General features: G+C 31.4%; 3 protein-coding genes and 1 pseudogene across 5 annotated transcripts; 2 read left to right on the forward strand and 2 right to left on the reverse strand.

Moving 5' to 3' along the window:
* On the reverse strand, positions 2,975 to 5,079 carry LOC109358519 (transcription factor RAX2-like). Its single transcript, XM_019602797.1, has 3 exons — positions 4,632 to 5,079; positions 4,397 to 4,526; positions 2,975 to 3,879 (listed from the first exon to the last, which is right to left on the reverse strand). The coding sequence occupies exons 1-3, from the start codon at positions 4,765 to 4,767 to the stop codon at positions 3,183 to 3,185; spliced, it is 963 nt and encodes a 320-aa protein (XP_019458342.1). The 5' UTR covers positions 4,768 to 5,079; the 3' UTR covers positions 2,975 to 3,182.
* LOC109358517 (alpha-L-fucosidase 1) lies at positions 10,835 to 13,579 on the forward strand. The gene is made up of 3 exons (XM_019602796.1): positions 10,835 to 11,465; positions 12,163 to 12,405; positions 12,680 to 13,579. Exons 1-3 carry the CDS (start codon positions 10,867 to 10,869, stop codon positions 13,449 to 13,451), a joined length of 1,614 nt encoding a protein of 537 aa, XP_019458341.1. The 5' UTR covers positions 10,835 to 10,866; the 3' UTR covers positions 13,452 to 13,579.
* Positions 13,752 to 16,836, reverse strand: LOC109358518 (annotated as a pseudogene).
* On the forward strand, positions 18,759 to 21,413 carry LOC109358520 (shugoshin-1-like). Of its 3 annotated transcripts, XM_019602800.1 has the most exons (10): positions 18,761 to 19,152; positions 19,230 to 19,267; positions 19,574 to 19,682; positions 19,766 to 19,789; positions 19,885 to 19,953; positions 20,356 to 20,406; positions 20,496 to 20,592; positions 20,687 to 20,768; positions 20,959 to 21,043; positions 21,098 to 21,409. In XM_019602800.1, the coding sequence occupies exons 1-10, from the start codon at positions 18,991 to 18,993 to the stop codon at positions 21,224 to 21,226; spliced, it is 846 nt and encodes a 281-aa protein (XP_019458345.1). In that variant the 5' UTR covers positions 18,761 to 18,990; the 3' UTR covers positions 21,227 to 21,409. The 3 variants fall into 3 exon arrangements, with proteins under 3 accessions (XP_019458344.1, XP_019458345.1, XP_019458343.1); XM_019602798.1 differs by having other exon boundaries at positions 20,959 to 21,409; XM_019602799.1 differs by lacking the exon at positions 20,356 to 20,406 and having other exon boundaries at positions 18,759 to 19,152; positions 20,959 to 21,413.

Raw genomic sequence — 23,293 nt, forward strand, 5'->3', positions numbered from 1 at the left:
TTCTTGATTTTCTTGGTTCTTGATTTTCTTGGTTCTTGATTTTCTTGGTTCTTGGTTCTTGATTTTCTTGATTCTTGATTTTCTTGTTTCTTGTTTTTTGATTTTCTTGTTGCTTGGTTTTCTTGATTTTTTTTGTTTCTTTATTATCCTGTTTCTTATTTTCACATGTATTAAGCTTTCAACATTTTATTTGATGAAATTTTACATTATTGAATTAAAAAGAATGACAACATGCTCTTGTTAATTCAATTCTTCTGCTTATAAAAATACTATTCTAAATTATATACTATTCTAAACTAAAAATACTATTTTCTAAATTAGGTACAAATAAATCACTTTTTAGTATTTATGCACACAACTATATCAATAAATATAATTTGGCTAATATATTTAAATTAATCAGCAAAAACTACTAACAAAATTTAAGGTGTTATTGCCAACAAAAACTACTAACTAGTGCATTCCACTTGTATGAGAGATATAGAGATATATATGTTGGCATACCTTAGTAAAATGAGAAAGCAATGACATTAGAGAAAAGCTGAAAGAGACTCTCTTATAATTGCTAATCATTTGTGTGACTCTGGAATGTTACTGTTCAAAGAATATAGTTGTAAAGACACATGCACCATCTATAGACCTGGTTCATCATCTATACAAAAAGTTTGTCACAAAAAGTGGTTTTCATGGCCACAATAGTAATCTTAGAAAGATGGTATCCAAGAATGCAAGGTAGAAATAGAAGACTATGCAGTAACAAAAGATAGAAAAAGAATGAAAGCACATACCAAGTAATGTGCACTTCAACCAGAGAAAGAACTGATATATGCATTGCAAGTAGAAAGACATGAAACGAAACTGCAATGGAAAATACCCATGTTTACAAGGAATACAAAGGCTATACATATACAATGCGAAATTTTCTAAAAGTTATAACTACTAATAACTACCAAACCTTATTTTAACTAACAGCATAACTAACTACCTTATTATTTACTCTTGAGACTTCTTTCCTAACACCTAAATGTGAAGGCAAGACATATTATTTGGGAGATTTCATGATATATATATAATGTTAAATGCTTGGGGTGTAACGTGTGAATATAACTTTTCGTTCATTGTGTTTAAAGTTTAAACCATAAGGTTTAGAATTAAATAGGCCCATACAAGAATATTAGCATAATTAACCAATCTTCATATACTACAACTATTAATTGGCTCGGTAAAACACTTGGAGCACATATATATATAAGCCTTTTATTTGTCTCATTTTCCTCTTCTTGTAAGGAGGCTTCTTTTTGCTTTGCAATGAGTTTCTTGTACCAACTTGCTTATAATGTTGGAGTTCTCTTGAATGCGGTATTCTATATCTTATTGTATATATTCATCTATTTACTCAAAATTTTCAAGCAAAGCAAAGCCCAATAGGAAGTTATTATCCTACAAAATTGTTCTACAATACACATAATCAAAACATACAACAATAATTAATTAAATACTATATCATCCATAATTTGATAAGCATAATATTTCTCAAATATTTATATGTGAATTGAGTTTTGGAGTAAAACGAAGATAAAAAAACATGAGAGTTATCTCATATTTATTATATTTTATGGCTCTAAAACTTTCATTTCTCTTATTTTTTTCTTCAAAATTAAATTTGTAAACAAACCTTAAAAAACGTTAAAATGACATCTTCTTTTCCTTACTCAGATAAGTGATTGCGATTTCTTCATCATAGAGGATGAAGGTAGCTTAGGAGCAAGCCACTTCGCTGGAATCATTGTATTGAAAACAATCTCCACTTTAAAATCATTTGTTAAAAATGTTTTAAAATCAATTTATTGTTTTTAAATTCTTAAATTGTAAAAGGTTCCCATGAAGTATCACGTGAGCAATTCATTTCTGGCCAAAACTCTCCTTATATTATATATAATAATTGATTATGTGAAAGAGTCCATAATTGTGATTAAAGATTGGCTATTATTAAGCCTTCTATAAAATACATGCCAAAGTTTTATAATTCATATACTTTTTTTAAGATAATCAATTGAATAATTTTAAATTTTATATAACTTGCTATCTGTTTTAAACTGATTTTCGTTCACTTTATAAAGTAAAGATGAATGAAATGTTGACATGATTGAGAATTGTGGGAGTTCAAGTTTGTATGAGATAACATATGTTTTCTCATTATTTTTTTATGCTCAAAAGACAAATTTTAAAAAAATGAATGAGTGTTACTAGATTGCGACCGGATAGCCTTCAACAACTATCGATAAATTTTATTGTTATTGGGGTATGGAAAGAATGAAGAGCCATGAGTAAAACATTATATCTTTAATCAAAATCTTAAAATATTAATTTTATAGTATTTCATACTTATATATTCTTTCACTTCTCCTCTTATATTTAACGAGATTTCATATTTAAATAAACTCAACAAAAATATTATAATAGCAGGATAAAGGTTTAAGTCAATATAGCTGCTTTTTGACAAATCGCTAGTTATGAATGGATATTATAGCATGTATTAGAAGTAATGAACACGTTGAAATTCAATAGATTCAGGCCAGAAATATTCCTTTAAAACTTACCGTAGCAACTTTTAATTTTATAAACCAGAATATCAAATAATGCTTTGAAGGTGCACTAATAAGTAGTTCTACAGGGTTAGCTTTTCTACTCTAGTCTCTTTCTTTTCATATAAAAAGTTTCCTTTTCCTTAATCAAAGAAAGCTTTCTTTCATAGAATTCACAACATTAATGTCTGATTGGAGGATTGTACTTTCAACTTGCTTCCGAGAGAATACTTACAAAAATCTAAAATCATCATCACTTATATTGAAGAGGGTTGTACAAAATATAATAAAGAAGCTTTTACTAGCATCATAAAAAAAAAGTGGCCACTAAGGTAGATAGAGGGTAGATACATGCAGTGGAAAGATTATTTACACAATATAAAATTTTAAACATGAACATGACATCTTAGTTAATAACTAACAACCTTATACTTGCAACTTGACACAATGTTTTTTTTACTTGTGATGTACTGTTAAAATAAGAAATGCCCCATTTACATAAAAAAGAACAAGGAAACAAAGTTCAAAGTCTTTTCCGAATCTTCCCCATATCTTTCTGAAATCTGAACTTACTTGCTGCAGTCAGAATCATGAATATCAGTTCCACTCAGTAGTTGTATACATGACCTTCTCCTCAGTCTTGTTTTCATCAACACTGAAGTAACCATTATTGCTGCTGCTGCTGTTATTACTACTAATAAGTTGCTTATAAATAAGCTCTAGTTCATAATCCAAAGGGGTTTGTGGTTGAAAAATCCACCCTTTTGGCTTTTCTTCCCATTGTTTAATACACTCATGATGACTTCCATCATTATTAATGCTTCTATGACTAAACATAAAGCTATTATTATTATTGCTGCAATACTCTTCAAACCTATTGGACACGTTGTTCTGAAAACTCATTTCTTCTTGCTTGACCTGACTATAGCTCCCATCACATGAATTGCAAGTACTTACTTCACTTCCAAACACTTGCAGGCTATTAGGGTAATGATACTGTTGTATGGGACTAACACTAACTAAGGACTCGTGGTTTTGGTAAAAAGGAAGAGAGTTACTTGCAGCAAGAGGAATTGGTTCAAGGCCTGTGAAAGATATGGTTGATGCAGGAGTGTAATAAGAAGGAAGTGGTGGGTTTTGATGATGGGAGAAATAATGGTATGGAGGTTTTCTTTGATGACATTGAGATTCAAAAGGAAGCAACCCCATGAGCTTCTTCTTTAGCTTGGTGTTCCAGTGGTTCTTGATATCATTGTCGGTTCTACCTGGCAACTGAGAAGCTATAATGGACCACCTGCAATATCATTTAAGGAATTAACAAATGAAAACTGTGCTTTGGAAAAAAAAATCAAATTCTTAACTCTATAATGTATCAAATACATCTTTTTCCTATCTAAATGTTCTATATTTTCTTAACCAATTTCTATCATTCCTTTGGCATGCAAGTGGAACATAACTCCCCAAACATGGGGAGGTTCTAATAATAATGGTAAAATCACAAGTTGTATTATTCTTTTAGTATCTTCCCTTTCTTTTCTCTTTATCCTTTTAGATAGATGGATATAGACTTTATCAGCATCTCACCAGAGCATTTAGTTGATAATTGAAAGAAAAAAAGGACAAAAATAATGTCCATATCAATATAGTATATGGATCTGGATATAGTTAATTTCAGATTAGATTGTTAGTCAAACTTGGAAAGAGCAGAAAGCTTTGCTACTAACTACTATTTTTAGTGGTCCATCTAACTATATACAAATCTATATAGTGCATAAAAATGGTAGCAATATAAGTAACAGTAACTAGTATACCTGCTTCCAATGTTAGCATAAAGAGTGCAAATTATTCTATCTTCCTCCTCAGAGAATTCTCCATGCTTGATGTTGGGCCTAAGATAGTTAAGCCATCTCAGTCTGCAACTTTTTCCACATCTCTTTAGACCTAAGCATATAGAGAGAAAAAGTACATAAATATGAGATCTCGATCATAAAAGATGTATAGGTTAAAACCTTGAAGTCTTTAGAGTTATAAAATGATGTTACTAACCAGCTTTTTGAGGAAGAGCTATCCAGTTTCCTCCAGTGCCATGCTTCTCTATGTAGTCCTTCAGTTTTGAGTCTTCTTCTGGTGACCATGGCCCTTTCTTCACATTTGCTTTATCACAACATGGAGCTCTTCCCATTTCTCTCTTTCTTTCTTTAGCAATCCAATTTTAGAAACACTAACTTTTCTAACCTAAATGAGACTTTTGTGGGTAGTCCTTATAATAAGTGACCTAGTTTTTGAAATAGTGAAAAAATGTTATTTTATTTTTGTTACTTTGGAGATAAAGAGAGATGAATGAATGAATGAAATGATGGATGAAAGCGTGGACATGACGTTTATATATTGATTTCATCAAGGTAATTTTTCCACTCTTGTAACGGAGAACTTTCTAAATTCTCATAATCTTCAACGTACTCTATAAGTGATTTCTTCCTTTAATCACTTAATTAAAGTATTCAAATTTTTTTCATTACAGACAGAAACATAACTATTATAGTGATGGGTACAGCTACCAAAATTTTGACTCTTTTCAAACACAGACCAAAATTAAGATTGGCCTGGTTTTAATTTCTACGCCATAGTGGGAATGCTTAATATTTATTTATTATTTTGTAATCAATGCATGTACACTCTGCAAAAAAAGTAACAAGACGTGTGTATTTAGCACAAGACATAAAAAGTTGAAAAAGTGCACGCAATTAAATAAAAATTAGTACTAGTGTATAGTTTAACTAAATCATATAACTAAAGGACATGTATATATGATTAGGGCACACCTCAACGTTGATAAAGTTATGGACAATTATGTAGTATTATCTAAGCTGTCATAAAAGCATTGTGCAGCAGTAGGGGTATCTTTTGAAACTATAGCTGGATAATAATTTATAGATATTGATCTAAATTGCATAACTTATCCATACTACTAACACTTTTTCCCTAGATTGCAAATATTATTGGTGTTTCAAATTGCATGCACTTTATTTAAACTATTAAGAATTAAATGATCTATCATTAATTAGGTTTGTTTCATATTTATGGATCAGATTTTTTGTCCATAGATTCACATGACTAGGTGTTTGAATTGACTAATCAATGCTATGGTAGCTTATCCACATTAAGCTAGCATTGATCATTATATTACCTAGGTAGCCAATGTCTCCAGCAATAATGTAAAAAATATAGGCAAAATAATTCTCACATATGTGACATGTCACACAATTTATTTTTACTAGGGAGCTTGGTTACACATAATAGTAGAGACATGATTAATACTTCCGAGAAAGAAATACAGATCCCAAAATGATGGTGTTTTCCCCAATAGAATTACAGTGAATAGTATATAAATAATAGTTTTTGTTTTTATAACTTTTAAGTATTATTTTTTGATTGGATAAAAACATATAGATAAAAATATGAATGAGATAACTGATCTCCATTCCCTAGAAAGACCCTACAAGATTTGATTAATCATAACATTTATGATATGCCTATATAGTAGTGCTAATCATTCCTTCCCCTCCCCATACTTTTTTTTACTTCCTAATTCTGAATTATTTATTTTTTCCTTCTAAATTTCCATTAAAGATGGGAGATTAGTAGGAATCAAATGGAAATGAAATGAGTTGATGCTTAGAAAAGAATAAGTAAAATGATGAATGTGTAGCTTTGTAGATTCATATATTTAATATCTTGAAGTTTAGGATTATAATATGATGTTAAATTTGCTTATTGTAATTAATCTTTTGATCCATTAATTATATTACAAATTCTCTTAGTCATAAGTCTCCTCTTATTAATAAAGTCATTGTTATTTTTCCATGTTGCAAACCATATATTCCTCGACAGTAATAGTTAGATATTGGTCATAACTAGTGATGGCCTTTATTAGTTCTCGATCTTTTTGTCACATCATGTAAGCATTAACAGCATTTGGGGTTAGATTTAGTAGTGGCATAACCATAAACTTTCAATCAGAATTTTTTTTATATTGAGGTTAATGTCTACGTGGAAAGCTAGCATACCACAAATTATATGAAATCTTTTTTATGTACAATTGTTCAAAGTTTTGTCCATATCTTGTCAAGATCAAAGGTATAGTTTCTTGCAGTGTATGTTGTATGAATTTTTTGTTATTGTAATTAAATCATCATACTTTTTCTAAAAGAATTAAATTATCACACTGGCCAAAGAAGGTTTACTTTATTAAGTGTAGTTTCACTAAAGAGAATGTTGCTACACCTAAACAGTTTTTAATTTAGGAAGATATGGTCTTTAATTTAGAGTCCACTCTTTTGTAAATAGCTATATATAATACCTGCATCTTTATTCTAATTTTATTGCTGGATAAGTGCATATATATATATATATAACTGTATATAGTGCTTGTTCACAGTGACAGTGTAAAACTAATGTTTAAACACTAGCTATATTTGAAATTATAAGCCAATCATATCTACATGTTAAGGAAATGTTTCACTATCCAAATATATCACTAGATCTTAATCAACACAAATATCTGACCCCAAAAATAGTATCTTTGTTTATAAAATGAAAATGTTAAAAAGGATGGTAAATTTTAAGATTAGGGTATGTATCCAAGAAAGCATATAGCTGCGTATGAGGTTTAGGAGCTATTTATATATGAATATATGAATTGGAGTATATCTCTTGCTTGTGTATCCCAAAATGTAGTCTGGTGTAGTATGATATGAGACAGGAGTAGAGGATATATATGTCAAATATATATAATATATAGAGTTGATTAGGCTCAAATATGTTTCTAAATGTAGTTAAATATATTCATTTTGTTTTTAACTCATGTTTGGAAGAGTTTATTATGAAATTATTTGAGCTTATTTTATATAAAATAATCAAATTTAATTTACATCTATTTTTTATACTATCAAGGATATTCCTTCATCCTATGATAGAGAATTAATCATTTCAAGACGTATGACCGACAGAGAAATTGAACCTTGAAATCACTTAATTAAAAAATATAGTATAATTTCTTATTAGGTTTTTTGTGCTTATTACCATTAAAAAAGACAACCATTTCAAGTCTGCCTCACAATGTTCCGGTTTTTTTAGTGATTGAAGGAAATATAATTTAGCCTCATACTTTGTCCTCTCTATCTTGTTTACTTTCATTGAACTTAAACCAAAAACTTATCTCTTCATAGCTTAGCTTTTAATTTTCAATTTTATCACATGTTTTACTTCCTTAAAATTGCACCACTTACTCACTTGTTAGTTCACTAATTTTATCTCTTTAAAGCTTAACTTTTCAATTTAATTTTCTGTTGCTTCTACTTTCTTGTTGGCTTTTCCAATGAGTGAAAAGTAAACAATGGCAATTTGTTTATAGCTATCATGTAACATTTATATATGATGGGGTTTATATTAGAGCTTTGATATATGTTTGTATATAAGAATGTAAATATTGAAGTAAAAGAGTGATAAAAATAGTTGAATTTGAAGTGTTAGTGTAAATATATATACATTGATAATACATTATCATAATTTACTTTTCTATTATTTATACTTAAAAGGCTAATATTAACCAACAAGATGTTAGTCTAGTGTTGTAAGACTCTGCTGGGTGATCAAAATGTCAAACGTTTGATTCCTAGAAACGACATTTGTTGGGAGAGACAATCACGAACCCTGAAATAGATTAGTTCTGTACTCCAAAGGTGAGAGAATACCTAATAAAAAACTAATATCAATAATGATTGAATATAAATATAGATGATATATAATATAAAAACTCTTAAATGGTAAGTATGCACTCAGTTAAATAATGGACGGTAAAAAAACTAAAAATTAATAGAGAAGGGTGGTGTAGTAAACAGGAAAGAAAAAGCAAGAAATGAATAAGTCATCTCATGCAAATACAAGGTTGCATTCTTTATCTTCACCCATACTGCATTAATTTTTCTTCTATTAATTGGAAAAATCTATTGTCTTGTCCACACTTTAACTTATGATTGATAATAAAGATTATAATTTATTGAAATGTGTTATAAATTATATTTAAATATTTTGATTTAATCTGAAATGAAAATAGATTATAAAGTATCTTATATTAAAGAATCAACATTAAAGCCTTCCAAAACAAAGATGTATTTTTCTATTATTTTTATACTGATATTTAACACTTGAGAAGTGAGTCTTGCAGCAGTGCATTGATTTATGTGTATGTAAGAAATTTACTTATTTAAGATAAAATTCTAAAAAGAAAACTGATGATGCCCCATGATACTTTCCATTGAGAGCCAGACTCCTCTAACATTGAAAAACCAAAGATTTTATTTTATATTATATTTATAAGTGACACACAGAATTCACAAAAGACAATAAATAATTTTCGCGCCCCGATTTTCGGCTGCACGACTTTGTTTATAGTCGCCATTACATTTTATAGTTAAAAATGTAGAAAAACTTTTAAACTTAATTACGCTTTTGGATTTTTGATATCCAGGTTCGGGAGTGAATTACAAGGTACCCTACCCGCCCGCCTTAGGCCGTACCATTTATTGGTTTAGGTAGAAAAAATGTTTGTTGGTTTAGTATATTTTAATTAAAGAAAATATATTTTTTAGTCAAAAATATATATTTTGCAAGTGTATTTATTGATGAGAAAAAGTTTCTATTGGATTAATTTTTGTTATTTATTTAATTAAGAAAATAGATTTAATCAGTTTTGAGATTTAATCGATTGAAAAGAAGCGGCGTAACGCGACTTTTCGAAGAGATGATTTGAGAAGATATTTTATTGACTACATAAAAAGGGGGATTTTATTGTTTTTTGTTATTACTATATTTATTTTATTATGAATATTAAATTTCTGTTTAGTTACCATAACTGATTCACTTTTTATTTATTGTTGAACTAATATTAAATTATAGCTTATGGGTTTACAAATATTGGATCAAGGAATTTATTACTGACGGAAAACAAGAAAAAATGAAAAAGTAAAGAAAATATACCTCATTGAATATGAAATAATAGATCAATGCATAAATTGAGGAGTTGACTGTATATTTTGGTGTTGCTGATCGGGACAGGCTATGACATCGTTTGTGTCCTCAAATTTCCCTTCAACCAGGTTGCTATTGTTTACAATGAATATTTATTTTTGTGGTTATCATGGTGTTGTGTGGAAGATTGGTGATGTGTTGTATAAGTTCTTTTTGTGAGGTAGAGTGATGATTGATGAAGATGAAATAACATAAAAATCAAGTTTTGGTTGCTAAAAAGGATATGGTAGAAGAAAGTTTAGGTGTGAGTTACAGTGAGAATCGTATATGTGAGAGTGTGAAGGTGGAGGCTATGTTGCTGACAACAATTAGTGGTTGCTTAATTACACATACGGTACAATTAATGTACATCGTGAGTGCTACAAAGATTACTATATACTGATTTTATCAAAAATCATAGTGCAACAACAAGTCCCCAGTGTCAATAATTGAGTGTGATTATTGTATAATAAATAGAGTGCATCAATTTAGAACCAGTTACACAGAACGAAACATATTCTTAATTTTGCACGGATCTTAAATGCACCAAGAGAGAGTGTGTTGGGTGTTTTTGAGTTTTTTTTCTGGATTGTTGTGCAAGAGAGATTTTTAGGTTGGAGGAGGTTGTTTGATGATGAAGAATGTTGGGTGAGATGAGGAAGATATTGATGCTGATATAAGCTTAAGGCCCAGGAAAAATTAGAGTGCCTTTTGGGGTTGACGTTGAAGTAGTAGTGGTTGTTGAGGTTGTTTTTCTAGTGAGATTTCTGGGAATAATTGTAACAATTACTTATTATAAGGGTGGTCATGGGTTGATGATGGTAGAGAAATATATAAAGCTAACAACCCCAACACTAAGAGAGAGAACGTGGAGAAAGGTGGGTGGGTGGTTGAGTAATGTTGTGGGTACTTGACATACCTTAAAAAAATGACGTTTTTAGATAAAATATAACAAAAAATATTTGTATTATTTATTTGTCTTTTTAATGAATATGATTTGTAGGCCGAAAAAAATAGGTGTTCACAATAATAATATTTTTATCTTTTTATTTCTTATAAAATCACACTTTTATTATAAAAAATAAGAAGAAAAATAACCACTTATCTCCCGATTAATTGAGAAATCCTTATTACTTATATAAGGTCATTTTAATGGCACCTCCTTGGACAATGTCCCTTCTGGTCAAACCATCAACATTCAGCAACAGCAAACATGAGATCTAGAAGCAACAACACGGGTTTCAAAATCTGGATTTCTTCAATCCCAACAACAAGAACAACAATAACAATATTCTTAGTACTCTCTCTCTCTTATTCCTTAATCCATTCTTCTTCTTCTTCTTCTTCACCAGCACCACCACCATTACCCATTTTACCCATCCCAAACGCATTCCAGCTCCAATGGCAACTCACCAACATGGCCCTCTTCTTCCACTTCGGTATCAACACTTTCACCAACTCTGAATGGGGTTCTGGCCACGTGGACCCCACAACCTTCAACCCCACTCAATTCAACGCTTCTCAATGGATAAGGGTTGCAAAAGATTCTGGCTTTTCTCGTGTTCTCATAACTGCTAAACACCATGATGGGTTTTGTCTATGGCCTTCTCATTACACTGATTACTCTGTGCGTTCTACTCATTGGAGGAATGGTGAAGGCGACGTCGTTTCTGACCTTGCTGTTGCTGCCAAGGAGGGTGGAGTTGGGTTAGGGATTTATCTTTCACCTTGGGATCGCCATGAGAATTGTTATGGTAAAACTGTGGAGTATAATGAGTTTTACTTGGCTCAAATGACTGAACTACTCACTAGGTAAATATATTTGTTGTCTTGTTTTTGTGCTTAGAATAGCAAGTTTGAAACTCAATTGAATCCCTTGTCTCAACTATATCCTGCACCAATGATATTGAAGCAAAAAGAAAAAAAAAGAAAAATACTTGATATTTAAAATTTTAATTCACATGACATGTTTTCATTTGTCAGACATGATTTGGGACACAATTTAACAGAACAGATCCTTGTTCAAGACTAGGGCCACCCTTTGTTATACAAGTACATTTAGAGTATGACATAAATTGATCATCCAAAACATTTAGTGGCAATTGTTTTTTAGTACCAATTCAATAGTTTTCTCTTAAATTTATTGAAGGGAAGATGTCAGATAGTAGATACATATTACTTTTTTGCAAATAATGCTATCTATATGTATCTATTGTATTATGATTTGCAAATAATGCTACACATTTCCCTTGTATCTATTGTATTATGTTTTGATTCTGCTGCCTGCCAAACATTTCCCTTATATTACAAGTCTGTAATTGTTGTCCCTGGCTGGGTATGGCTCTTGAAGTATACCTGATTTTTATCATCCCGGGGTTGATATTTTTGTTCGGTTTTGTTGCCTGATTGGATTACTGTCTTATCGGTGAATCTTTGTTTGTTTGACAATGTGTCAATGACATGCATTCCAATTTTTAGATTCTTCACTTGGTTACTGCATTTCAACCAGGTATGGAGAGATTAAGGATGTCTTTTTGGATGGTGCGAAAGGGGAAGGGGAGAAGGACATGAAATATTTCTTTGAAAGTTGGTTTTCTCTGATTCACCAGCTCCAACCAGGGGCTGCTATTTTTTCTGATGACGGTCCTGACACAAGGTGGGTTGGTAATGAAGGTGGTGCTGCTGGCTCTACTTGTTGGTCTCTTTTCAACAGAAGTGCGGCCGGAATTGGTAGGGTTGACTTTGATAGCAAGTGAGTTCTCATTCATCATTTGATTGTAACAAGGTTCCCTTTGTTTTCTACACACCTATACTATGATTCTGTCAGATAAGCATATATGAGAAATATGTTTGTTATCGATGCCATAGTGAACAATATTTCGTTATGTCCTCGTTGCTTAACTTGTTAAAAAGGTACCAGTAGGTACCAGCCTGTTTATACTAAGAGTGAGACTCAGTTGATCTTTTTGTTTCTAGAATGAGTTATAGTAGAGATATTTATCAATGTTTTCTTTGACATCGAACAGATACCAAAGTGAGGGAGACCCATTGGGTCCTGAGTGGGTACCTGCTCTATGTGATGTATCTATCAGACCTGGTTGGTTTTGGCATGCTTCTGAACATCCAAAGTCTGCAAGGACCCTACTCAACATATACTATAAATCAGTTGGTCGAAACTGTCTTCTTTTACTGAATGTGCCACCGAACTCTTCAGGTATTATATCAGCTGAGGATATCCAAGTGCTTAAAGAGTTCAGTGATCTAAGGGACTCCATATTTTCCCACAATTTGGCTACAAATGCTATTCTTAATGCTAGCAGCACGCGAGGAGGAATTCACGACTCTCGCTTTAGTCCCTACAATGTTCTTAAAGAAGGTATACACACTTATTGGGCTCCTGAGGAGAACCAAACTTCTTGGACATTGTACATAAATCTTGAAGAGCTAGTATCCTTTAATGTTCTACAAGTACAAGAGCCTATTCAAATGGGACAGCGCGTGATCGAGTTTCACCTTGAAGCATTGAACCAAGGTGGTGTATGGAATAGAGTTGCAAATGGCACCACAATTGGGTACAAGAGACTATTATTGTTTCCCCAAGTAAAGTCTCAGTATTTGAAGCTAGTTGTTGACAAGTCTAGAGCAGAACCATTGGTCTCATACTTAGGAATCTACATGGATCCAGTTACCATTTTGAGTGACATACATGATGAAAAATTAGTAGGTCCTTTCAATGGAAGTCAAGTTCTTCGAACTCGCAGTACCACATACAACAATTCTCACATTGCTACAATGTAAATTTAGTACCCCATTTATTGATTTGTAGATGTAAAATTTGAAAACATTTTACATGGAAAATACCCATTCAATTTCTTTTCTCCTGTATGATTCCTTAAGTGTGGAGATATCAGAAGAGTATGATCTCATTGAACGTATTGTACTTATAATTTCGGAGAAGTTTTTATAGTGAGTTATACTGAAATTTCCTTGTCTCATTATGTGCCTTTCTTTGTGTGATTTCTTAGACCCTTTTAATGGAATTTATAACAGAGCAAAAGAATGATAAACCCCTTATCATTCAGTAGGTATCAAAGAATCATGCTGAGAATATAGTTGTTCTGGAATTGAATTTTTCTTGGATAAAATCAAGTACAAACATTTACATGATTTAACGCAAATCCCTCAATGCACATTTTTAGGGGTACTAGAAGCATAAAGACCAATAATTTGAGCACTGCTTCAGTAAAAAAGAGAGAGTACATTCCACCCTCCCAATATTTTAGGTGGAACCATGTACACTAGAAATTGTTAGTACCATCTTTGAAATAGGAGATTGGTTTTGGTTTCTGCTTTGAGTGCATCTATTAGGAGAGACATTATCTCCACTCATTGTCACGGTCAGTTTCCCTTGTGTCCAACTTCTTAGCATCTGAAGTGCAGCTTTTGGCTGATCCATAGGAACCATGTGCCCAGCCTCATTTACCTGTTGTTTCATAAAATAAAGTTAACAATATTGGAATTATCGTTGTCTGTTAGGACTCAAACACATCAGGAGCGCCTAACCCAAAAAACTAGGTGAGAGAGCTTCATGACTTAAGTACCACATTGGGTTTGTTATTCTACACAATGTGAGACTTCTAACATTGTCACAATGAATAATACACCTCTGAACACAAACCTTGAGGAAAGTGAGAGGTCCATGGCTTTTCAACTCTCCTGCTTCTACACCATCAACCAAAAATGGTACCATTGGAGACACCCCAAACTCTTTTTGACCAGACCATTCCATGGCATGAACCCACCTTGAGTTCCCTGCACATTAATAATGCTAAGTTGGTAACTGATATTAACTTTTTCACACAAACAGATTGATCAAGTAGAGTGTAGCTTATACCAAGCCAATTGCACATGAGATCTTCTTCTCCAGCATACACAAGCACTTCAATTCCATCCTCAAGAAGAGCTGGAATACCCACATCTAGATTTCTCATCCAGTCTTGCACCATAGCATCATATACTGTGCTACTGCACGAAACGAAGTCCAAGTCGCCGACACCTAATGCATCCCTCACTGTCTTCTTGTTTAAGAATTCCTCCACATTGGAGAAGTCATAACACAGATTTCCCTCACATTTCTTTCTAATATCGTAGTGCTGCAGTTTCAATAACATAAACTCATAAGTCTAAATAAACCTGAACTGTTTTTTTACTTTATTTTCATATCATCTTTGTCATAGTACTGTCTTTTATGATACCTTACATTAATGTTACCAGCTATGAACATGATCCGATGGAATATGTCATTGCAAATATACATGGAAGATACACATGTATCTCCACCTTCAGTGCCTGACAAATGAAATACAAATCAATGAATGAAAATAACAAGTGGCAAGTGCCATATATAGGTAAAATTTTCTCCCATGTGTTTTTTTCTTTTCTAAGACCATATCATAGGGCTTAGAAATTCATGTGAGAAAAGGTGAAAAACTAGAGAAATATACCACAAGTTTTTATGGCCTGTTCACATGCTGGAAGCAACTTGTTTATACTGTTATAATCATCCTTTTTAATTATTCCCTTGTCTAATGCATAGTCTGTATATGCTTGGTATTGGATTTCAGGATTGGTGAAACCATTACCTATGGCAAAACCCTGTTTATAATATGGTATCAAAGGAATCAATACTATTCATTAACCTTCCATAGTTTTAATATAAATTATGAGATAATGTAAGACCTTCAGATTTATATGGAGTCCTTGTTTTGCTTTGTTTCCTTGGTGGACCCTGGATACAACAGCCGGAATGTAGTGTCCTGCATATGATTCTCCAGTAATAAAGAAGTCGTTCTTAACAAACTGAGGATGCTCCTTAAAGAATGTCTGCCATCAAAGTTGATGTGGATATTACATACGTAAGATGACAGAGTTTACTAGCTTAGATTGTATGTATTTTTAAATTATGTAAATTAAGTATTTCACCAAAAAAATCATGTATAAGCATCATAGGTGAATCTACTTCAAATTATATACGAGTGGGTAAATTAATAAAAAAATGGTTTTGATTTTAAGTTTATGATAAGACTATTTTCTTTAATCACTTATTAGATTGAAATACCTGTAAGAAGTCATATAGATCATTACTAACACCCTCTTCATCATAACGAATATCACTGCCATCAGAAGTATAGCTGAAACCTGTCCCAGTTGGTTGGTCGACAAATAGTATATTTGATGCCTACAAAACATGTAATAAGACAAAGTAGTTGAAATACTTTGGTTCACTGAGCTAGCTAGCAATAGCCTATTTGATTCATTGGATATGTTATAAGATGATATACATGAAAGTGGGAACAAAGTGTAAAAGAGGAAAGGCATTTGGAATTGATAGTTACCTTGTCCCAGCCATAATCATTCCATACAAGAGACAAGTTCTTGGTAAATTGAAAAGGACCATTCTCATAAAACAAAGCTAGTTCACTGCTACACCCTGGTCCTCCACTCAACCATATCACAACAGGGTCATCTTTACTGTTCCTAGATTCAAAGAAAAAGTAGAACATCCTGCAAATAAAATAGACCAAAAACCAGGATTCCAATCACAGATTTTTGTTTTAAGAAAAAACAGAATAAAGGGGTGCAACAATTATTTGACTTTAATCATTTAAAGAATATTTTGTTGCACATCAATTATGAGTTAATATGAATCTTGACTTTGGTTTAAACCAGAAACTATTGGTTGGTCCTGGAGGAATATATCTTCATCATTGACTATGCATTAACTAACTAAAATTATAAGATAAGATTGAAAAATGCACATGGCTTAGTTTACTTGTTTACCTTGCAGCTTTAGACCTTGGAAGGCGATAATAACCTGAATGGTGACCAAGTTCTTGAACAGAAGGTCCTGAAGAAGCATCAAAGTTATGGAAACTAAACTTCTTCTCCACAATCTTTCCATGAACAAAATGAGAGTCACTGAGTGGTGTGTTAATGGAATGTTTTGGGAATAGATTAAGGCCTCTTATGAGCTTTTCTGCTTCTAGTTTCGAAAGGTGATTGCTTGTGGAATAACTAGGATAAGAATCATAAGATAAAGAAGGTGAAATGAATATGAGAGAAAACAACATAAGAAAAAACACACACATTTTGATGATACTTATGATGATTATCATGTCATATTGTTTGTCTTAGTTTGCAATGTGTGGCACTATGGCTTTAAATTAAGAATTTAAAATGTATGTAATACCATTTTTACTTTGTTGTTGCATATCGTTTACCATTAATTTATAATACTTTTGTTAGAGAGAAGTTAATGATTAACATATGAACGATGAATGATTTGTTGACACTGTACAAAATACTTACATTGTCGATGTATATAATCAAATCCTTAAATTAATATATGCTTGTGTATCAAATTAAACAATGCTTAATTTGCCTCTTCCATGCATCAAGATGCCATTTGAAATATAATAATGAATTGGAGAGGCGTTTACAAATTATATCACCTTATTTGATGTCATCTCATTTCCTTTTCTATCATCAACTTTTATTACACGACTTCAAGAAGTTAATGAGTTATACACGATTTTAATCGTCTTATTAAGTACAATATATAGCATTAATCTTGAAAAAGTGTGGCTTTTAAAACTAATTGAACTCAAGTATGGAATATTGGAATGTAAGTGTACCTTAGGGTGGTCGTTTATAAAATATAATTTTGAATAAATTTGATTTTGGATACAATGTTTTTTTGTTGTTGTTAAAATGATTTGTAATAAAACCAACGTGAGTTTCTACAATGCAAAACTTATATCTTATAACGAGTTGACAAAACTAGATACCAGCTCGAGAAAAATAACGTATGTTGATTTACATCAAAAAATGGATATCTAAATTTGTAGCATACTTTTATTTGAATATGAATAAGTGAGTTTTATGTGTGTTCAATACCAACTATACTCTATCACTTCATATCAAATCTTAATTTTGATGCAAATCAATTTTGTTATAAAATTGTAAACATGTTGACATGAGTTGTAATCCATGTTTAAATATTCCAACATGCAAATAATTTTAGCCGGTTAAAAGATGCAAATGTTCGAACATGCAAATATTATCATATTCTTGTCTTATAATTTATCTTTCCAAAAGATTGTTGAATAGATGTGATTTTCATGCCGCAAAACTTACAATAGTTTGGTATTAACATCATATTCAACTAGCAATGGGTATTGGCTCAAATAATACATATTTAACTCCCTTCAGCAAAATTTCAAGTTCGAATCTTGTAAATGAAAAAAATATCCACTAAGAAAGTTAGTCTCACATACATGTGGATATTTCCAGTTTGAACAAGATTGTCTCAAGTGTGAGAATACATGCGGCAAACCAAAAAACATCATATTCACCTGGTTTAAACTATCTATAGAGGTTATTATAAAATAGTTTTTTGTTTTGTTTTGTTAGGATGGATACTGTTAGGGTCCAATTTGAGGCTCTGAGCCTCAGCCCATTGGCCAGAAAAGCCCAATATTTTTCATCGATAATGAGGCCCAATTCAATAATTGACAATCGTGTCAGGCCCAAATAGTGAATTTTGTCGATGCACTACGCTTAATTAAAAAATAAATGATTTTAGTTTCGATTATTTTTTTTTGGTTTCTTAATCTTATTTCAAACATGATTCATATCAATTATGGAAAAGTGTGAGATTTAATTTACTACACAAATGTTGTGGAACATATCTTTTCTACTAAACCACACGCTTTTCCTTATCCCGCTACAATTTTTCGAAAATTCTTATATGTTGTGGAGATAAGAAAGTATTATTAGGGAAAAAATCTTAGTTCCCTTGTTTGTGCTTATATACAAAAACCTTAGTTTTAATATTTGTTACGTTTCATGCATGATTACCATTAATTTTTCTCATTGATCTGGAATAGTATTTATGAACTATAAAGTGCATCACCTTATGATAATGTAATTGTTATAATTTACTTTTGATAATAAAAGTTGAACAGCAAGAATCACTTTTTTTCTTTTCATTTGCTATACACAATTCATGTTCTTTAAGGAAAAGCAATCATGTTCTTTGGGAATTCTAGCTTTGAAATATTTGAAATAAATTGAGTCTATGCAACGGTCCCTTTGAATAAATGAGTTTTCTTTTGGGTTCTTTTCTTCCAAATTTTCTTTTAGGACACATGGGAAATGGAATCCAACGTTGTTTTTTTAAGTGCCGTTAGTTTTTTGTCTTGAAATTCTCACACACTAAGTATACCTTTGAAATATGAAGCAACTCTAGGATAGTTTGAATTGAAGTGAGATAATTATGGTAAAGAGTAAGAGATCTATTGGAAGTTTAATGCGAAAGAAGCTTTCTGATATCACTAACTCACAGTTGCAGGACCAAACCATTCACCCTACTCAACAAGAAAATGCACTTGACACTTGTTTCATTGATGATAAGGCTTGCATTCAACAACTACTAAAGGTTCAATTTTTATGTTCTTCACTTCTCTGGGTTGTTTATTATATGTTTCATTGTTTTAACATTCAATTTTGATGCAGGAAAGAGTGGCTTTGATGAAACTTGTTGCTGAAAAAAGGTACCCTCTTGTTCTTTCTGAAAAAATGTATCAAATATGATCATAATTGCAACCTAAGTGTGATTGTGAATATCATTAAAGTGCCAATACTATAATCCCAATGTGATTGTAATGATACACAATTTTGAGGTTCTAAATTATAGTATGCAATTATAGTTGCAATCTTAATATTATGATTTTGATAGTATGAAAATTGTGTTACAAGGTGTGTGACATATAGTACACATTTTACACAATTTGCTCTGTTTGTTTGGTAAAATGAATTTTTAAGGAGAATTTGATTTTTAATCGATTAACTTGGAACAGTAAAATGATTGAATGGAGTAGAGCTGAGATGCAAATGGTGAGAGCCCAGTTTCAGAAACTGCAATTACAAAACTTGAATCTTGCTCAATCAAATAGCCACATGCTAGCTGTGAGTTTACACTTTACAAGATGCATTTCAAAGTTGTTCATAACTTTATAAAGAAAATAACTTAGTCTAGTTGATTTTTTCAGGAGCTTAACTTAGGGAGGGAAAGGGTGAGTTACTTGAATCCAAACTACTATTTCTGTACTGCAATTCAAATTCCATATATCTTACAAAAAAACAAATCTTTTGGTGATACTCATTTCAGATAAAAGCAATGCAGCATGAGATTCTGTGGAGGACTGCTTTACTTAAAGGAGATAATGTTGAAGTGGTGGTATGCTTCTAATCTTGAATTCTGAGTTAATCTCAATTGCAGCATGCTTTCAATCCATTTTCATTGCATATTCACCTAGATTGTTTATGTTCTATATAATAAGCTACTGTAGATGATAAAATGTTCACAAATTTTATCTCTAGGCATAACTATATATGTTATAGCTATGTGTGCTCCATTTGTGTTAACATCATGTACTGAGTTTTATGTAATGATTCAAGTTAAGTTCCTTAACTTCCTTCAAGAACTTCTCTAAACCTTTTGCAATATTGTATATTATATATCATGTAATGATTGATTCTTGCTTCTTGATGAATCTTAAAATTGCATACTCTCATTTTCATCAAATAGAACTAGCTAAGGAACTTCACATATTAGCTTGTTACCAAAACATTTTTGCAGGGAAAAGTGGAGATGGACTATGAAAACAATGGATCATTGTCACAGCCACAAGTACACTAAAATCTTAACTTGATTGCTATATTGATGGCATTGGTGAATGGTTTTCCTAATTTTTGTCCTTGTGGGTTGTTTTTGATTAGATCAAGGATGAAGATGAAAAATCAGAGCAGCCATACCCAAAAGATAGCACTCATAAACAAAACAGTATGAGTAGAAGAAGATGCATGAGGCGAAGATGTATATGCTAATACCTTGTTCATCAAGTCAACATTCATGACTCCTTATTTCTTACATTTTTGTCTTGTTTAACCAAGTTATGACTTTTTTGCAGCTACTGGTTCTTCTTCTTCTTCTTCTACTTCTACTGCTTCTTCTACAAACAATGCAAGAAAAGAGAAGGTTGAAGACAAAAGGTTAGTTCACATTTCAATTTCATTAAAATTGGTACACCCATTTCTTTAGATAATTCAACAAGAACATCCACATTTCTTAGTGATTCATTTTGGGGAAAAACTCGTTTAAAATGAGTTTGCTTCTGAATAAAAAAACACATGAATCATTTAATATCTTAGTGTGTTGTAACAAAAACATGTTTTGAATTAGACATTGTGCAAAGTTGGGAAGTGGTGAACTCAAACCATTAGAGAATTTGTTTGAGATAGAGGATGCTAAATATCATGTCATTCAATCAAGAAGATCTTACCTAAGGGGTTCTCAAGATGAAAATGGAAACAACTCTACTTCAAGAAATGAAGCTCCAAGATGTTCATTTGGAATACCACTGCGTAAATCTGTTGAAAATGCCAAATCTTACAAAGATACTAACTCTTCTAAAACTAAAAGTCAATTTGCCAAGACCAGACAAGGATAATCAAATGACTGAAACAAATGGAACCAGTGTTCATATGGTTTATTTTAAGTCACTTATTATTTGTATACTATGTGGATTTGTGTTGTTATCATTTATCATCTTATTCCATTACTAGTTAGCTTCACATACTTGTGGATGTTTCCGGCTTGAATATAATTGCCTCAAATGCAAGGATACGAAACAACAAAAAAATCAGCATGTTAATAATAAGTCTTAATTTTCAGAAATTTTCCTGTGCTTTAATGTCATTGTTGTAGCAATCATCATAAAACAAGTTACAATATATGATCACTTAATGATAATTTGTGTATTAGTGGAGTTGGATTAAGTGACCTATGGGGCATTTGGATTGTGATTTTCTCCTATTAGGAGTGATATGTGGGCCTTTAAATTTTTAGCAGTCCATTCTTTTTTGCTAAATATGAAAGCTATATTAGTACTACTCTTCAGCTAAGCCCTTCAAGATTTTGATCACATGAGGCCATAACAAAGTCAAAAGTTTAAAATTTTGGACAAGTTGTGGACCCATCATCAGTTATAAAGAAAAAGACAGAAACATTAAACCAAAAGAAAGAACGGTCATAATCAGAGACAAATATCTAACGTCATAAACTATGTGTTTATGTTTCAAACCAGGTCTGAGACCAACAATTTTAAAGTAAAAATAAAAAAAATATTAAATTTTTAATTTTTTTAATTAACATATCATATTTTCATATGTTTTCAAACACAATTTAAAATTGAATAACATGTCATATTTTCCTTGTTTTGAACTTTTGATTGATAAGTGATTACTGAGCAAACACAAATTGTGCAAGCATGTGCACATGGGATGAGACTCGTAGACAATAATCAATAATATTACTACAAGTTTCTGATGTGAGTTAGTAGCATAGCACCACCACTTACGTTCTTCCGTGAACTAAAACGCATATTGAGAAGAGAAAAATATGTATATATTGACAGTGTAAAAATTCTTTACATCGTCATTACATTATCCAATATTCATTTTCAATTGTTATTGGCTTTTCAGAAAAAGTAATCCAAATGAACGGCAAATAATACATTGATTGTGTATACATCTTTTACACTATTTGTGCATTTAATCTATTGAGAAACCGTGTGGACCTCCTCTTCCATTTTGATGCCTAATAAGAGCATTAATCCTTTCATTTTGATGTTTCTTTGGACAATCATGTGCATTCTATTACTCCATATATATATATATAGAGATACATTCTATTATTTTTCTTAAATTACTAAAATTATAATGTCTAAGAGAAAATAGGTATTAAGAATGTTAGTCAATCTATTTTAATTCCTTAATCTTACATAAAACATATATCTTATTACATAAAATTGTCCTCCGCAATATTATATAGGAAAATGTCTCAATGATCACTTTCCATTTAAAATTCATGAAAACTTGTTTCAAGAGTGAATACATTAAAATACAATGGGGATAAAATTTGAAATAAAAGTAAATGAGAGGTATTTTAGAGATGACAATATTTAAGATGAAATTAGTTAAAATTTGCTAAAATTTCATATAATCGCATATGTTAATTCAAATGCATATATTTGAGTATGAGTGAGTAACTCTTTTTCACACTTCTTAGTATGCACCCATAATTTTGAGAATAACATTTAAAATAAAAAATACTTCTTTTCATTAAAAAACAAGATTTATGATGAAATGGATATTAACTTTAATTAATAGGGCCACTAGCTTTTGTGCTAAGAGTGCTGGGATTCCAAAGATCTATAAAACATGACATGATTGGATATGGATTTGAAGACCCACCCAAAGACTAGTAAAAAGGAATGGGATCACATGTCCTACTTGGTGTACTAAGCTAATCATAGAGTTTCATTCATTTAAAAAAAATTTCTGAACTCAAACCATTAGAGAATTTGTTTGAGATAGAGGATGCTAAATATCATGTCATTCAATCAAGAAGATCTTACCTAAGGGGTTCTCAAGATGAAAATGGAAACAACTCTACTTCAAGAAATGAAGCTCCAAGATGTTCATTTGGAATACCACTGCGTAAATCTGTTGAAAAT

Source organism: Lupinus angustifolius, chromosome LG10, assembly GCF_001865875.1.
Source record: "Lupinus angustifolius cultivar Tanjil chromosome LG10, LupAngTanjil_v1.0, whole genome shotgun sequence".
NCBI lineage: Eukaryota > Viridiplantae > Streptophyta > Magnoliopsida > Fabales > Fabaceae > Lupinus > Lupinus angustifolius.

What these genes read in the sequence shown, in the direction of transcription:
- LOC109358519 (XM_019602797.1), bottom strand. Translation starts at nt 4,767, where the DNA reads ATGGGAAGAGCTCCATGTTGTGATAAAGCAAATGTGAAGAAAGGGCCA. An exon ending in AGCTCTTCCTCAAAAAGCTG is followed by an intron (nt 4,527 to 4,631) that starts GTTAGTAACATC and finishes CTATATGCTTAG; the next exon opens with GTCTAAAGAGATGTGGAAAA. An exon ending in TATGCTAACATTGGAAGCAG is followed by an intron (nt 3,880 to 4,396) that starts GTATACTAGTTA and finishes ATGATATTGCAG; the next exon opens with GTGGTCCATTATAGCTTCTC.
- LOC109358517 (XM_019602796.1), top strand. Translation starts at nt 10,867, where the DNA reads ATGAGATCTAGAAGCAACAACACGGGTTTCAAAATCTGGATTTCTTCA. An exon ending in ATGACTGAACTACTCACTAG is followed by an intron (nt 11,466 to 12,162) that starts GTAAATATATTT and finishes CATTTCAACCAG; the next exon opens with GTATGGAGAGATTAAGGATG. An exon ending in AGGGTTGACTTTGATAGCAA is followed by an intron (nt 12,406 to 12,679) that starts GTGAGTTCTCAT and finishes GACATCGAACAG; the next exon opens with ATACCAAAGTGAGGGAGACC.
- LOC109358520 (XM_019602798.1), top strand. Translation starts at nt 18,991, where the DNA reads ATGGTAAAGAGTAAGAGATCTATTGGAAGTTTAATGCGAAAGAAGCTT. An exon ending in AAACTTGTTGCTGAAAAAAG is followed by an intron (nt 19,268 to 19,573) that starts GTACCCTCTTGT and finishes AACTTGGAACAG; the next exon opens with TAAAATGATTGAATGGAGTA. An exon ending in CAAATAGCCACATGCTAGCT is followed by an intron (nt 19,683 to 19,765) that starts GTGAGTTTACAC and finishes TGATTTTTTCAG; the next exon opens with GAGCTTAACTTAGGGAGGGA.